The 17,838-nt window shown below is 46.8% G+C and overlaps 1 protein-coding gene across 1 annotated transcript in view; it reads right to left on the bottom strand.

Annotated features, from left to right (window-relative positions):
* Positions 1 to 918: 918 nt before the first annotated feature.
* Positions 919 to 17,838, bottom strand: part of PCDH1 (protocadherin 1) — a 42,466-nt gene continuing 25,546 nt past the window's right edge. Inside the window, exon 4 of the mRNA XM_026044492.1 lies at positions 919 to 960. Coding sequence (XP_025900277.1) covers positions 935 to 960 — 26 coding nt within the window. The 3' untranslated portion in view covers positions 919 to 934. The remainder of the gene's footprint in view (positions 961 to 17,838) is intronic.

Below are 17,838 nucleotides of genomic sequence, written 5' to 3'. Positions count from 1 at the left end.
TATAGGAGCACTCAGTGTACCATCAGGATAGTCCCTACATCTCTCCATTCAGGATCTCAGTCCACTACACTGCAGACTCTCCAAAGAGACCTAGAAACTAACAGAGGGACATACTCAAGTGCTCCAAGGATCTTATAGGTGGAGACCTATGAGGCTAGCACAGGACCTGCAACATACTCAAGCCTTTCACAACTGCAGAGTTGGGACATCTCACAACCATGCTTAACTGCTGGATCACGCACAAACTATTTGAGGTACTCTGCTGAGACCAGTCTCTTTGTCTTCACATGGTGCAAACCGGCCTGTCAGCTCAGAGCATGACCCCACATTTATCCCTTCCCACCAGATACACACTAGCAAGCGTAGTCTCAGCCTCCCAAAGCCAACAGATGAGGTGTCAGTCCTTCATTCCTGAGGAGAGGCAAAGTGCAGTCATTCACACTATGCTGGGGTCCTGCCCTTGTCTGTAGGTCCCTCCTGCCCCAGTTCACAGCTTTAGGCCCCAGCTATCTGTGGCATAACTTTCATAACAGTTAACCTCATGAGGATGCGAGAAAGATCTCTGCAGGATACAGCTTCAAACAATGCTAGGCATGGTTGACATAGATCAGAAGGGAGAGCTGAAAGGATGGGCAGGATGGAAAGGAATCCTTCCATCCTTCATGGAAAGGATGAAGAAAGGGGAAAAGTTAGCAATGAACCAGTGTGCTAGAACAAATCGCGTCATAAMGCAACCCCCAGTGACTGTATTCCAAATTCTCAGCTTCTCTGGGCACTGAGGCACCCCAGCTTTTCACCCTGGTTACTGCAGAGTCTGTGGCACCCACTCTGCTCACCATGCTGGGAGCCTCCTCCAATGTCCCATCCCCTGGCACACACATAAGCTGTGGTATCCTCGTGGAAGCCATAAGGACATACCTCAGTGCAGACCCCTTCACAGCCTGCTCCGCTCAGGGGACTCTAATGAGGAGCAGAAAAAGGATGACAGGGTCACATCATTGTACAACCCGCAGTGTCCCCATCCGCCCTACAAACCTGGCCCCTTCAACCTCTGCCTGCCCTCCCTTTACATTACACTGAGACCCACAATGTTCTTCTGGTACCCCATGCCTTTAGGAGTCCCCAGGTCTCTCCTGGCCCTGATCTAGCCTTCTTGAGGCTGCTTGGCCACCACTGCCAATCAGTTGATAGCTTCTTTTGCATTATCTTGCCTCTCTGGAGCCCACCAGTTCTCAGAGGACTCTATTTCTGTTTCCTGACTTCTACTCTTTATCTATGATGAAGTCTCTGATGTACTGGAACTTGAAGTTGATCTTGAGGCTGCCTAGCTCATGTAGCACCAAGTGCCCATATGCAGAGGCGTGGGCTCCATGCATCACACAGCAAGGTGCTTGCCCACAGAGGCAGTTCCACATGAACGTGGGCTACTTTGCCTATGTGAGTGACCCAGCACCATAGACAGGCACACACAAACCAACTTATGCTTTTGGGAAAGCCATGCCAACATCCAAGGCACAGAGAAGCAGGAGCTCAAGCATTGCAGATAACAAGGTGCCCACATGTGCCAGTGTGAGATCATAGCTTGGCAGGGCAGGTCTTTGGGATCATTCTCAGGGCTGCTCACAGAACAACTGCTCTATTGCCTGAACACATGCAAAGTTGTCTCATATTTTTTTCTTGGATTCAGATAGAAARCAAGACACAAAATGAGATGCAGTGCAGCTCAGTTTTCAACTCTATTCTGTGCAAGTCAAAGCAGAGTCTGGAATCCATGTCCTAGATGATCTTCCAGATCCCTAGATGATCCCCCTGATGCTGGCTTGGTCAGTTTGAGGGCTTGTTGTTTTCTTTCACTTCTTCTGTTGGAGAAGTAGTATCTCTATCTCCCGTTCATCTGCTTTCCTTCAGGGCAAATGGGAGGATTCATCATCATTTTCACTTCCAGGAGGGCTTTGGCACTCGCAGGCTGGGGAGTGGCTAATTCCACAGTTTCTTGCTCTGACGGAAGGTGCTTTGCTGAGCACATGGAGGCAGGGCTAACATAAAAGCTATCTCGCCAGTGAACAAAGTTATAGTCATTTTCTTGCCTCAGCAGCAGTTTAGAAATCACAGGATCAAGCAAGAACTCAGTGTTCAGGGTCTTTTATTCTAGTTTTTCCTTTGTCTGTTTCTGGCACAAAAGTCTTTTTCCAGTGTTGTCCCTTCCCTTGCAGTGAGAGGCTGGCATTGAACCTCTCCGGCTAAAGGAGCGTATTATGTGCCGTGAGCACAATCAGCTCAGCTTTAAGAGCCCAGGAATGGGACGGGGCATAACTTCTGAATAGCTGTGATTTAGAACAAGCACGACCCTTCGGCCTAATYCTCAGCACATACCAGTGGGCCAGAGAGCTGGATGTGTCAGCATAGACATCCCTAATTTGTTCTTTTGGGGTAAACATTTATGGGTAAAACACTGGGGTAAACATTTATGTATTGCTTACAAAATGCTGATTCTGCATCACGAGTGCCCCTGTGATGCCCCCTAGAAGAGGCAAGGACATAGAGCCCAAGCTTTGCCTAGGAATTTAGGTATTTAGTCTTTGTAACATGTTCTTGGGATTCCGCATCCTTCTTCAACCTGTTTTTGTGACTCTGAAATTTGTGGTGGAGCAGAAATGATGCCTGGAATCTRAGGAACATTTCCTTGGAAATCAGAAACATATGTTGAACACAGATCAGAGGGGCAAAGCAATGAGACCCATCAGCCTATAGCCATTTCTGAAAGAGGCTGGACTCACATCCCTGAGCACCGCGCACACAAAGAGCCCTGCTCTGTGGGCATGATGAAGCATCTGGATTTCAAGACTCTCACTGCATGACTGTCCTGTCTTTCACTCCTGAGAGGTCAGTGCACCAGTCCTTAAGTCTGTCTTTCTCCAGAGAGATGCTGAAGCTGCGACAAGATTCATGATATCCCCAAGTGAGGATAGCAGTGACCTCCTTAGCACCTCTTTCCTCCATGCTGTTCTGGTCATGTGAAGCAATTGCCAAKGCAGGGTTCCAGAGCTTTGCCTGCTCTTTGCACTCCTTTGGAGGGTCAGATCATCCTGTCGTCAATATTTCCATGCCAAAATACTACAGTTCACAGCCAGGAAGGATGCATAGTTCTCCAGGCATTCACAATCCCCATGGCTTACAGTCCTCTGGATCGTCCCTTTCTGTTTTTTTTTCAGTTCTCTGGCATCCCCTTGTTAGCTGCCTCAGGGCTGCATGGCCTCAGCACGTTGCATAGGAATGAGTCTGAGGGTAGTAAAAGTCACAACCCTCTGAATTTTTCAGATGAAAAAGGGACACTGTTGGGGTTTTGCACAGAGATACATTCAGAGATGCTTTCTGGATGCCTCTTCTGGCTGGAGGAGGGGGAGCTTTCTTGAGTTACAGCTCTATCATCAATGCTGGAGAGGTATTCTCCTGAGATCCAAGGCACCTCTTCCCTTTGTGAAAGAGGATGTGCACGGCTGTCTCCTTTGGGAAGAGGAAGATACTGGTGCTGCTGCTAATTATTTCAATGTCTATAACACTGCGCAGGGCTGGAACACATCCTGCTGCAGCCACTTGCAAGGGCTGCTCCAGCAGGATTACTGCTCTAAGTGGGCGATCTCAACAAGGCACTTGAGTACCTTCAGATTGTGAAGGAAAGGAGACAATATCATTCAGCAGGCACTTCTGTCTCCTGATTGGGATGTGCAGAGATTTGCTCATCCACTGCAAGCTTCARGCGCAGCAGAGAGCCAGTTTGCACTGCGTCTTTGCTGTGATGCCCAAGTCTGGTTTGATTTCCCCSTGTATTTTGCTCCACACGTTAGCACTGGGATACACAGTGTGGATGAGCAGGGATGATGCAGCACATTGGGACAGGTCTTTCAGGTGAGCAAGTCTGGGAGAGAAGGAAYGAGGGAAGGTGGTGGGACTGTGGGAATGTGACACACTGGAGCACGGCACAGCATTTTGAGAGAAGCACAGAAGAGACCGAGAAGGCCATGCAAGAAGCATGCAAGGAGGGAGCAGCACAGGGATAGGGAAAAAATGTGGAGTGCGATAGTGTAGGGGGAGCAGCAGAGGGGCAAAGCAGGATGCCATTCCTGAAGCGTTAGATCAGAAAGGTCCTCCTTATCTGACAGCACAGAGAACACACTAACTCCAACCACCTTTCCATGTTCAAGCCTGATAGCACTTCACCTCATCCAGAAAGCATGGTCAGAAGATAGRAGGGTAGAACAAGACCCTTCAAACTGAGGGTTGGGGTAGAACCAGACATTTTTCAGTATGTCTGTCTTTAGACCAAGGCAAGATGCAACTTTTCTAGCTTCATCTCCTGTGCTCCCTGATTCAGCCACTGGGAACATGGCTCCTCCTACACAGACCCTCTGGGCTCTGCAGACATGAGGCACCACTCCTGGGATGTCCCTTACGGCAGCCATCCTCCATGGCACCACATCACAGCAGCGCTGGCCTCCTCACCCACCCCTACCAGATTCATGTAGGGAGACTTGCTCCTCCCTCGTGTTGCTCCTTCCAGCACCTGCTTTCCTAGATGCTTTCCTACTCCTTGCAGTAGGCACCATGCCCATWCTCCATCCCAGCTCACCGCGACCGYTCTTCTGTGCCATCACTCCCCACAGTGCTATTACCTATGGGTACCMTTCCCTCACAGCGCTCTTCCCCACAGGTCCCTTTCTCCCGCGCCGCTSTTCTCTACAGGTACCACTCACCTACAGCGCACGCACCCTTCCCCTACAGCGCCGTTTCCTACAGGTAGTCTCCCCCGCCGCGCTGSTACCAAAGGTAGCGCTCTCCCGCGGCGCTGCTCTCTCCAGGCACTGTTCCCCGCAGCGCTGCTCCCGAGAAGCCCCGTTCCCCCGCGGCGCCGTTGCCTACAGGTACTGCTCCCCTACGGTGCCACGTCCTCCAGGTACCATCTTCTCCCTCCAGGTATTGCCTCCCTACAGCTCTTCTCCCTCCAGGCACTGCTGCTCTAATGGTGCCATTTCCTCCAGGTACCATGTTTTACAGCTCTGTTCCCTCCAGATACCACCCCCCTGTGGTGCTGTTTCCTCCAGGCATCGCTATTCCATGGTCTGTTCCCTCTCCATTGCTCCCACACAGTGCAGCTATTTCGCTAGGGTACCCCAAGATCCTCTTTTCTTATACCACRAGTCCCGCCGCTCTGCATTTCTTCCCATAAGAAGCACAAGTCCCTACCACTATCCCATCCCTTGACACCCTTCATTGCTCCCCATCATCACGCCGCTCGGCGCCTTTCCACCACAGCAGCTTCCCATCCCCATGCCCAGCTCCTGAGAGAATCCCCACACCCCGATAGCTGGAGATGCTCCAGAGCCGGTCCCCTCGGGGCAGCGGGTCGGCCGCCTYGCCTGGGCCTCCTCTGCTGTGTTCAGAGGCTGTCAGCCAGCACGTCCTCCCTTTGAAAGGGCTAGCGTGAAGGGGAGCTGTGCGGCGGGCAGCTGTGGAGCCGTGACCTCTCCCGCCAAGTCCAGACTCCCGATCCTCCTTCAAGGCTTATCTCGCTTCTTCTCGCCTGCTCCACACCTCCCGTATAAAGGAGGCCTGGCCTGTGCTTTGCTGCTAACAGGGACAGCCTGCCCTCCTGACCTTGCAGGGGTGAGGGCAATCAGATTGCTTCTTCAGCTCCCCAGTCCATCCTCTTTCAGGTCCCCCATTTCCACCCGTTTTATGCCAGACCAGAGCACTTTACTCCAGAAGAGCAGAAGCACAACACCACCTCTTTCCAGCCCTTGGGAAAGGCTGCTGGACTGATGCCCATTTCCACAGTGATGCTTTGGAGATCAATGAGCAGCGAATTCTCAAAAGCCGAACACACAACTGGAGAGCTCCCATGCCATCCCTACTTTCCCTAGACTGAGCTATCGCTGTCCCTAAAACACCCAGGCAGACGGTTTGCAGGACCACTCCTAGCACTACAACACCCAGGCAGACGGCTTTGGGGACCAATTCTAGCACTACAACACCCAGACAGATGGCTTTCCAAACTTAACACCATCGCGACAGCACACAGACAGATGGCTKCTGGTGTTTGAGACCGACCCTACAATGCCCATAAAGGTGGTTACTGCGGTTCAACTCCACACCTACAGCTTCCAGGGCAGCAAAGAGCAACACCAGCTAATACAACAAATACTGAGAAAGATCCTCAGCGCCAGCACTGATGTCAGCCCACAGATGGATTTCTCCTAGGCACCAAAGTCAACAGATATAACACACACGTCCAGCTCCTACAGACCCCTATAGCACTTCACAGCTCTCCCCTAATGCTGAACAACAGTATCTAAACACCAGTACAAACAGTTTTCTCCGAAGTTAATGGCCTGTCAGCCCCCGGATGCACACAAGGATCAAGCAGTAGCCTCTGGAGTATACTACAACAGCATATACTAACTGCAGCACTGAAAGCAAATGACTTCCCAGATCCTGCCAAGGGTATCACAGCAGAATCAGAATGTAATTAATGCAGACAGATGCACCCACCAGCCTCGATCTTGCCAGCACAGGTAGAGTAACACTAAACTACTTTGTCACGGCCTTCAGCACGCCTTGGCACTGAAGACCTGAGCCTGGAGTTCCCAGAGGGCATATTCTTCTCTCACTCATGGTAGCTGAAGCTGGAGGGACCACCTTTTCTCCACTGTTGTTAAGCATGCAGTGTCACAGCCGTTCATCCAGTGAGAAGCGTAGGAATCCTCCAGCAACACTACTGCAGCAACGGGAGGTGATGTGCACCATGTGCCAGTGACAAGAGCACCCAGGTGACAGGCTCTGGAGCCCAACTGTGCTCCTGTGGCGCCCACACAGGCAGTTCAAACAGTTTGATCGAAGCCTGTTTCATCCAGAGGACTCCCAAAAGTACCCTCAGCCACCCAAATTCACTGCAATCCTCACAGTACCCAAACAAATTCCATCCTCTGTGACAAATTCTAATCTCAGTGTTGCCCRAATAATCTCAGTGGGCAAAAGGGACCTCCAACATTCACTGGACTATAAAGAGTCCATAACAGAGTTATTACATTAAATCACAGAATAATTTACTTTAGAGTCTCCCTGAATAAGATTACAGGGTTCAAAGGTTAGGAAATTCCAAAATTAGGGTTGTCCACACAGTCTTAATTCTCCTCASGGAAGTCTGTCTTATGATGCTGACAGGAATTTCCATGGACAATGTTTTTCCCTAGAGTCTTTTGAGCCTTTTGGGAAGAACACAGAATCACCTGCGGATGTATCAGACTCTTCTGATGGAAGGGTGAGACTTCCATCCCACGTGCTGCAGAAGCTGAAGAACATACAATGAATGAGGCAAGAGACTGCAGGAAACTGCATGGCCAAAGTGCAGGGATGAACTATGGGGATTCCCTTTACTATCAAGCAAAATAAAAAATTACTTTGCCTCCTTTTGGAAGTGAAAATAAGTGAAATGTTTGGGCAGCTTTCGCTGAAACTTTTCAAAAAATTTTTAAGTGGCTGATGTCAAGCATGGAAAATGGTTTCCCTGCACTCTGCCAGAACTTCAAATGGTTGAAAACAGAAACAGATAACATTACTGGGCCATCTTCCTCAGCCACGTTATATAAAATATAGGAGCAAATCTAGCTCTAGAATGAATCCCAGTTCCTCTAATAGCCAAACAGATCTGTCTTCTGGCCAGCCAAGAGCTTTCTGTGATACCTACAAGCAGCAACAGACATTCAGTAACCTGCTGTAGCTGACCTTGCCTATGCACAAGGAGTCAACCAGGTCATCTCCAGGGATCCCTTCCAACCTCAACTATTCTGTGATTCTCTGGACGAATAACCACCAGACAAGACTGAGGCATGCAAGCACCGAACTAAACCACAGAATAACTAAGCCATCTTATTGCTTGCTCTTGCAGTATCCAACCCGGCAGTTGGCCAGATGGCTAGCAACTCCAGTAATACTTTCTGGAGTGAATCGAGGTCTTGAACAAGTTTCCAGATGGATAACCTGCAGCACTCCAGGCAGTGGAGCAGTTGCAGTTCTTCYCTGCCGCGCCGTGTAGTGAAGGCAGGTCTGAGCAGAGCAGATTTCTGGCTTTTGAGTGCTCAGGCCTCTCCTGCAATGGCTAATGATGGCTCTGTAAACATGCAGAGGAAGCCCATGGGCTCATGCATGCCTTGCATGCACATTCCTGCTACCCAAATACCTAACACAATTGCACCTTGCGTATTCCCTCCCTACAGCTGCCAGACGCAGGATGTGTTAAAGCAGCAAACACTTCCTTGCACAAGGAAGCTGAGCTAATCCCTTGCTTTGCGTGTGAGCGTGTGGAAGGCAGAGGTCTAATCCTCACTGACCYGGCCCCTATGGTTAGGCATCCTGCCACTCATCGCATGGCTCAGGAGAAGTAGGTGTAATCCCCTGGAGGCCACATCCCACACATGCACCCAGGTGGATCCCATGTCCCTCAGGCTGGACTCCGTGCCCCCCATCTGCTGCAGCTCGCTGCTCCCTCAGCCTTCCTCCAAGAGTTAATCTTCCTCGCTAGAGCTTCTCAAAGCTAATTAGAAAGAGCCTGGGCAAGTGTGGTGGCAGACACCATTGCACTTATCTCCCCACTTCCGGGGCTCTGCCCTTATCATTTAATTAAAGCTGCAGTTGTGCTTCCTGGCATCAGCTAATCAGGGAGGGCACTGGAGCTTGAGGCAGCCTCTGCCAGCTTGACAGGGATGAAGGAGAAGGGAGAACATGCCCTAGGAAGAGCAGTAAAAGGTAGGAGGAGATAAAGGAACCCTTTGTGCTGGCACCGGACAGCAAAGAGGGACAGTCCTCACCCTGGTGCCAGGTTGATGGTGCAATGCAGTGGAGCTGTGAGTYGGAGGATGTGGGTCCCTCTCGGACAGCTCTGGATGGACTGCACAACCTCAGTCTGGGAGCAAGAGCAGGAAACACCATCCAGCCCAGGCAGCCTTCAGAGYACTGGGGAAGGAACTTGCACCAGGAGGGATGACCATTAAGCAGCAGCACCAGCAGCAACCTCCTGCACCAAGTCTCCAAAGCAGGGCAAGGATGCATAAGGGCTGTGCAGCCCTTACAAATTTTGCTGTTTGGAAGCTTCAAGGATGTGTGGGCACAGCTACACAGGGAGCCGTGCTGGCACACACTCAAAGAGAAACTCAGCCATTTGGGGGCAAACAACCCCCGAACAATACTGACAGCTCCCGTGCCAAATTCCACACCTCTGTTCCAAAGTGTGGATAAGCTAATGGGTCTTAAAAGGAAATTCTTAAAACCAGTTTGTTAGCATGGCTGAGATAGCATGTCTTGTTCTCAAGAAAAAAACAGCTGGAACACCTTTGCTAAAACAAGAAAAAGAGAAAAAGAAATCAACCTGAGGGAAATCCAGCATGGAAAATTYAAGCTTTAGTGCTGGAAATCTGCTGAAATGATAAGCAATTGAAAATAAGTCTTTACAATACAAAATGTCAGGCAGCCTGAGGCTGTGCAGTCTATATAATGATCCTCACTGCAAGTTCCAGGAGCTGCTCTGAAGGCAGAGCCTGGCTGGGAGATGCTCATGTGTGCTCAACACATTCTAGGCTGAAGATATGCAAAAAAATTTATCAATAGTGTTGATATCATCACTATTTGATCCTATCTTATGTGGAAGGTGGACCACTATTTGGTCCTGTTCCACCTTTGTTTCTAGTTCTGAGATCCTTCTAACGTCAGTATGATTATATGACCAAGAATCAAGCCATTAGAACTGACTGAAAATAAATTATTTGCAGCCAGATCAGTTTTCTGATCCCACCTACAGGCTTGTGGTGGCCTGCAGTGAGCAGGTAGCCACATGCCCAGGCTATAGGTGGACAGGAAGGTGCGTCACTTGGTGTGCATGGGGACTTAAGGATACCGGCTTGCTTTGATGAACACTGCCTGTGCTTGCTCCTTGGTGGCTGCCATTCATTGTATGCCTGTATTAAAGCTCTTGTGTCAAGGAGAAAAGAACTGGCCTACGCGTGTCTGCCTTTGAACAAAACCATTGTTCAGCTCCATCAACAATTTAATAATCTTTCACTCGCAGGACAATGAAGCGGGGGAAATTATTCTTGCAGGGGGGCTGGTAGCCACACAGCACAGCACTGTTCAAGGCCTTTGAAATTGCAGAGGTGTTTAATTGACAAAAGAAATCACAACTTTATGAAAAGGGCTTGTCTCAACAAGGCGAACTGGAAACAAAGCAAGCCAAGACCACTTACAGAGGAGCAATGCAGGGGAGAAGGAAGAGCCCCTGGAAGAGAATCAAGACAAACCCTCAAATAAACTTTGAAAGGAAATGATAGGACAGATAGATTTTTATATCTGCTTTGCTTTCTTTGCACCAGTCTTTGCAATTCTTGGGTTGTTTAAGGGTAAAGTGAACAGTCTCTCATTTTAACTTGTTTACAGGCTGCTCTGCCTTAAAAAATGTGTTAATTGCCTGAATCATAATACATTCAACGAGGAGGCAGAGAGRCAAGAGTCCAGATCTTTGGCAAAGTTTCTGCACCGTGCAATGAATATGTGATAGGCACCAAACTAAATGCATATGAAAACCACTACAGACTACAGTTGTGTGAGCCTTAAACCAAGGATATTGTCACGAAAGCAAGCATCTGCATGTGRCTCAAATTGGTTGGTGGAGATTTTCACAAATGCCTATGGGCAGAGGAAAAGAAAGAGAGAGTGGAAAAAGAGCAGGTAGGGGGTATTTACCTGTCCACAAAGCCACTTCCCTGAAAAGGCACCCAAAGAAATTTGGAGGAATGATGTGGCACCCAAATGAGGGTATCTGTTATCTGATTGCCCAGCTGTCTCCTGAAGAGCAAGAGCAGCCAACACAGGAGAGCCTCTGCTAGGTAGTTAGGTAGCCCGTGTTGGGTAGTCCTAAATACCCAATCCATTTCTCTTGTAGTAAATAGTCATACAGTAAATCCAGATGAAAATGCACAATATTCATTCTTCAAACACCCACAGGCTCTGACATCAAAAATCCACAGTGGAAGCTAAATGCAGAGACATTTTGGGGTTGGCACATGGCAGGAATAGCATATGCAYTGGTCAAATCTTTCTGCAGTGCAGCCAAAATACATGCCAAGTAATCAGCCCAGGTGGTTAACATTTCTGAATTAAACCACTTGCCATCTTGCTGGCATGATTCCCCACTGAGGCAGTGGAAGATTTCACRGCATTGGTGGCCACAGCTAAGGAGAGCTCATCTTTTTGTGCAAAAATTGAAGGTATCAGTGTTGACGTAGTCTGCTAAAGGTGGAACTCTGTGCAAACATAGAAGAATTTCRGTGTGTCTCTGAAAATGAAGAGGTTTATGAAGGGGAAAAAATACATCCTGGTTATATTTTGTTTGGGAAGACCCAGGGGAAAAAAGCCCAGACCCTGCAGACAACCATATCTCTGCCCTATTTATCTTACTAGGATGGCAGGAGAGGACTCTCCCTCCATAAGGGGTGGGAAAAGCAAGGGTAATCTCTTCAGCTATTGAGTATCAATCTCCATCTGCCCCTGGGTGTTGCAGTTTACCGAGTGCTGGAGGTTAGACATGATAAAGCTTGCACCACTCAAGGGAGGCCGGCCAGAGGCAGTCCTAAAGGCACAGAATGAATAACACATGCTTTAAGGAATGCTAAGATTAATCTTGCTACCTAACATCCTCTCAGGACAACAGGGATACATCATCAGTTTGCATTCGAGGCAGAATGGCAACAGGAATTCACCAGCTTTGTGACCCGCAAAGCCCAGAATAAGAGAACAACGGGAAGATCAGGAGAAGATTTTCATTTCATGGTCCACCAGAGATGTACAAAAACTTCCAGAATCAGTCCAAGAGGGTACTTTTTATGATTATTTGTAAAAAAGGAGAAGACAAACACAGCAAGTCTGCTCCTTATTCRTACTCCATAGCACTAGAAGATACATGTGTAGCTGTGAGAGAAGCAGAGATAAACCTGTGCTAAGCAGTGCGGAACTGGACAGACAGAAAGTGCAAGAAAGATCTGTGATTTGAGAGGATTATGATCAGCAGCTGACCCTCGGAAAGATGCCCTTAATCATCATTAAGGAGGTTTATGTGTCCAGGGATCAAGAGTCTGAACAAGCCAAGTCCTTAGTCTTATGATGTGGGTGAATGAAGAAAGAAAACAGGACTTGGGAGTGCTATAAGGAACAAAATGTGTCTTGGGAGCAGGGTTGACCCTGCCAAGGGCGGTGGAGACCTGCCTGAACACTGTAAGGGCTTGGGGTCTGTCWAGCAAGAGAAACTGATAGGACAACAATACTGTTGCAGTAGCATTGTTTTCAGGAAAGGCAAGATATTTGCTTTCCCTCAGTGTTTTATCTGCATCTCTGTGGGTGCCCCTTTCTGTGTGGCTAATAAGCAGCAAGACGCTAGACATGGAATACACAATTTCTTTTGCTTTTATTCATTTTCTTTCCAGATATAATAAGCCTTGTTTTTGTCAAGATCCCTGTAGTCTGGGTAATTTCATATAGAGATCCTCAAGGAGCACAGCTCTCTATTCCCCTCAGCGTTTAATATCTTGGTTTTAGTTGGCATATTTTCAAGCAATAATTTACACAAGTGAAGAAGAAAAAAAAATCTTTATGTCTAATTGGCATTATACTAATTACCAGCAAAATATCAGGCGTGCATTCTCCCTGTCATTTTACATTCCCTACTCCATCTTCTTTAGCATCAGCATCCGTAAAACAACACAACCTACTGTTCTGACACATCCCTCCAAACATCATATCCTAACTCTTTCCTTAACGTCTCCTTGCTTCTTCACTTCCAAGCAAGGTGATCTTAAAATGAATGCACTCATAAAACTAACTGAGAACTGTTGTTTTGGTGAACTTTTGCCCATAGTACTCCAGCATCCCATTTTTCTCTTTCTGTTCTTCTCAGTCTCTCCCAAAACTTCTTATATGGAGGGCTTATGGTCATCAACATAAGCACACTTTATCATTTTTATCCATATAACTATATGCACACAGAGGCACACTTCCATTCACAGATGGGCTGTCTGAATGGCTTTATCCCTGACTCACAGCATTTTGTCATTTTAGCATAAATGATTTTTAAAGTGAAACACATTCAGCCTGAGAATGGGACTCTTATCCTCAAAAAYGGGCCTTGAGTATAAATCTAATCAGCTCCAAAGTCCATCAGGAGCACTATCCCCATCATCTGGATTGTTCTGCCTTGACATTATCCTTGCTTTGCCCAGAGCCCTCTGCCAAAGAAATCCCAGGTGCATTTAGGGACTGAGCCCAGGGAAACAATTCCCAATGTGCAGGATGGATGAGACCTCCACAACTAGGAGGTTTAGTCAAGCGGACATGAGCTGCGCTGTGCTAGTTGACCTCAAAGCCCAAGAACAGGCTTTGGCCCACTGTGTTGTGTGACACAGCAGTGGAAGGAGCCTCCTCACAGGACTGAGTATCCATCAGACTCTGAGCACTCGTGTTCTTGCATCAGTGAGGTGCAGCCCCAGCAGTGGGCTCTTTCCCCCTCCAACAACAGGGAACAGAGACAACTTGTCACTGCAGGCCTCTGAGACCTTTCTAGACATGCTTGCTTGGGGAAAGGGAGCACACTAGGGCGAGAGCACTCAGRGGATCTGAGCACCTGCAGGTCCTATCTACATTCACAGGTGGCCGTGGGTCACTGTGCTCTTGATGGACTTTGGAGCTGATTAGATTTATACTCACGGCCCATTTTTGAGAATAAGAGTCCCATTCTCAGGCTGAATGTGTTTCACTTTAAAAATCATTTATGCTAAAATGACAAAATGCTGTGAGTCAGGGATAAAGCCATTCAGACAGCCCATCTGTGAATGGARGCGTGCCTCTGTTTGTGTGTGTGCATATAGTTACAAGGATACAGCAGCAGAATACCATCCTTCAGAAGAAAGGTCTGAAGAGGGTGGAAACTGAGGCAACATTCACAAAACATGTATGAGTAACATAATGCTGCTCTCCAAGAGCTTCTCCCATTTCTGCTCGTTCTCATGTTCATATTGGATAGAGGGCTGAAGTGTCAGCACAGGAGCCCAGGTCCAAGCACACTGCCAAGGGAAGAAGCTCCTGATCACTGTACAGCCTCTCTGTATAGCTGTTATGTCAGCACAGGCCCTTAACAGACTGTATGGTTGCATCAGCTCACATGAAATGAGCCCTAGTTCCTGCAGGGGAATCTCATCTCTTCAAAAGGAAAAGCAAATTCAAGGGCTGATACGGTTAGATAACCACTGAGTCAAAGCAACCTTTCCTTGGTATCTCTCGCCAGATGCCATGACTAACGTTAGATTTATRGAGTGTCCTCTCTGCAAGTAAAACAAAGAGCTGGCGTTACATCCACTTAATGGAGGTGACTTCAAATCAGGATAGATGAGAACTTGCAGGAAGGAGACAGGAAGAGAGATTCATTGATAGTGAGAGTACAAAGGATAAAATCCTAGGAAAGAGCAAAGAACCAAGACTGACATTTGACCTGCCTCAATAGCTAAACTCCCATTGATTTCACCAGGGACAGGAATGAATCCCTTATCCTCTATCTCATGACTACAGGATGGATTTTCCGACTCAGAGATCTAGAGCTGCCCTATCCTTCAAACTCAGGCACATGCTGTACGGGTTCTTTAATCAGGAAGAAAATCCAGAATAAAGTTCTCAAGAATCTCCAATGGGAGACTTCATAAGATCCTCTATCATTAAGTTGAAATTCCAGCTAACACAGATCCGTTTACATGAGAAGAGCTACAGGCAATCGGGAGGATCTATAGAAATATTTAGGTGCCTGTGGAGGCAGATGGAGGAAATAACCAAGCTATATCATTAAAAAAAAAAATGGAAATGGTATGTCAAAACTCTTCAAGCAACTTTCTAAGAATGTAGTAGTTTGAATATAGCAGAAAATCTGTGATTGCTGAAGCATCTTAGTTCCAGTTTAGCCATATTCTAAATATGAATGCCCACTTGGTCTGGATGTTCTTCATGCCTCTGCATAGCTTCTGCTTTCAGCAAGTCAGCTTTTTGCAGAGCCTCATTGTTATCAGGATAATRAAATTGCTTTGACTGAAGATTAATCTGGTAAAAAAAAGATCCAGAAAAACTTCAGCCTGATCAGCTCCCTGATCCAGCTCACCATACAGCCAAACAGTTGTGTTGGCACAGAGGGATGAGCAAACTACGGCACAGAGGTGGCAGCTGACTATTTTCCCACTCTTGCTGACAGAACACCTGGGGTATGAGCTGTTGTGAAGACCTTCATCAAAGATGCTCAGTTGTTGGCTCTTTCACGGACATCACATGTACCATCTGCAACTGCTCTTGTATACCTGGGTGAAGGCAGATACCTGGGTACCAAGACCATATCAAGCGCATACTTTAAAATGTTCTAGAAAACCCAAAATAATAGACTTAGAAGCATCATTCTACCCCTCTATGATACAAGCATGATACAAATGGAGAAGTTGCCCGTTCTCTTGTTCTAGGGCCAGCTAGCTAGGTAGGAGCTTTGCAGAGAAGGACCTAGGGGGTCCTGGTCATCAAGCTGAGCCAACAATGTGCCATCCTGGCAAAGGCAACTAGCAGCATCCTAGGCTATGTTTGGAAGAACATTGCCAGAAGCTCAGGAAAGGTTATCCCTCCCYTGTTCTCAGAACCAGTAAGGCCACAACTGGAATATTCAGTCCAGTTCTGGGCTYCTCAGGATGAGAAAGACATAGACATAATGTAGAGAGCCCAGCATGGAGCCAGAAAGATGATTAAATGAACTGTCATAGGAGAAGCTGAGTCAGCTGTGACTGTTCAGCTCGGGGAAGAGAAGGAGCAAGAAGAATCTTATTCAATAAGAATAAATACTTGATGAAAGAGTAAAGAATAAAGGTCCAGACTCTTTTCATTGGTGCCCAGTGACAAGATGAGAGGCARTGCCACAAACTGAGAAAATTCCACCTGAACAGAAGAAACTCTATTTTCGTGTGAGTGAAGCTGTGCACTGGAACAGGTTGCCGAGGGAGTTGTAGAATCTCCATCCTTGGAGATATTCAAGCCCAACTGGACATGGTCCTGGACGATGTGCTGTAGTTGACCCTGCTTGAGCCGAGAGACTGAACTAGATGGTCTCCAGAAGCCAGATATTCTATGATTCCATGATTCTGTGAACAGGAAAAATTGGCTCTGAAAAAAGCAAGATAAATTTTGAACTATCTATCAAGATATTCTCCAAGCCTGGGGACTGYAGTATTGCACAACAAATGACCAAATTTCAAGTGCAGTAACCTTCTCAAGATATGCAATCACAAGTGTGTGCTAGGAGTGGMTTTTTTTGTTTTATGTAAGAATTTCTTCCAAATGGAAGGAAAAGCAGATATAAAGAAAGATGAYAGAAGGATTTTCTCAATTCTCTGGGTTCAGAAGAGGAAGAATATGAAGGACATGAAAGAAAGGAGATGGACATTTGCTGTTTTCCTTCTTCTTGCCACAGATATCAAAAGAGAATGGAAGGTATCACAATCCCGCACAGAGTTGCAGGAAATAGCAGAAATCTCAAAAAATCAGATTTGGAATGCAAGAGGCACRCAAACTGCCACAGGGACTGATATATTCTACAAGAGAAGGCACCTTCCTACTGAAATATGAAGCCTTTTGTATCTCAGGCATTGACTGAGAAAGATTGTCCTGCCTAGATTTTTCATAAGTTGCAACCACAGTTCAGGGACAGAAATGGTTTAAAAAAAAAAAAAAAGTTAGAATTCAGCAAAAAAAAGTGGTTACTTCAGACATTTTTTCCAGACATGTCCAGGATCTGCTAACTCRTTTTGGAGAACTTGAGGACAGTCTCCTATGTGCATTACCACATAATCCTGTGAGGCAAGAAACAGAATGTCAAACAAATTATTAAAGCTTTTTTGGACAACCTCTGAAGGAAGTRGCACCCTCTTTAGAAGGTCTTGAGAGGATTAAAGGCATTGTTTGCAACTAGTACCAATGCATTTGCTACCGAACCATACAAGAAAATTCGTCTCTATCCTGTTCACCCTGAGATCCGTGACACAATTAACAAGGGTGACCTGATCAGCGTGACATGCCATGACTGCTCTGACCTGAGCAGCTCTTCTGTAAGATAGAGTTTACCCAGAAACAGCTTCTGGAAAATATGAAAAGGAAGGAATAGAGTGAGAACAAGTCTGAAGTTATAGCTCATGCAGAAATGGCATGTGAAACCAAGATGGTGTAATCCATGACTGTTTGCAGTCTGTCAGACACGTCTCTCGTGATAAGAATCTTTTCCCACATTGCTCTGCAGGAGCTATTAATAAAATCAGAAGTTATCTTTGGGGATAAACTGCCATTACTTGAAGAAAAGTATAGAGGGTCACGAGTTCTTAAAAAGAAACACAGATGCCTATAGAGCTGAAGATCACTGAAAAACCTAGACATTACTTGAAGAAGTAGATGAGATGCTGAAGATGGTCACAGAGATTGTAATTAKGAATATCATAAATATTGAGTAGGACTTGGAAACTGCTGGTAATAACAAAGCAGCTAAAATGAGTGATTTCAGCCCTGATCAATAATGAGTGTTAAAGAGAAGAGGGAGGCAGACCAATAAGAAAAAAATAAATACGTATGTATACAATATTTCAGCTACAGAAGAGTCCAAGCACCAGTCAGACACCAGACAAGTGTTCCTCAGGTGGCTGGAAAAGTGACTTTCCAGTTTCTTTGCACCAGCAGAGAAGAGAC

The sequence above is a fragment of the Nothoprocta perdicaria genome, unplaced genomic scaffold, assembly GCF_003342845.1.
Source record: "Nothoprocta perdicaria isolate Ctin4 unplaced genomic scaffold, notPer1 scaffold_369, whole genome shotgun sequence".
In the NCBI taxonomy this organism is placed as follows: Eukaryota; Metazoa; Chordata; class Aves; order Tinamiformes; family Tinamidae; genus Nothoprocta; species Nothoprocta perdicaria.
The sequence above is the reverse complement of the archived record's forward strand: the minus strand, read 5'-3'. Positions and strand labels throughout refer to the sequence as shown.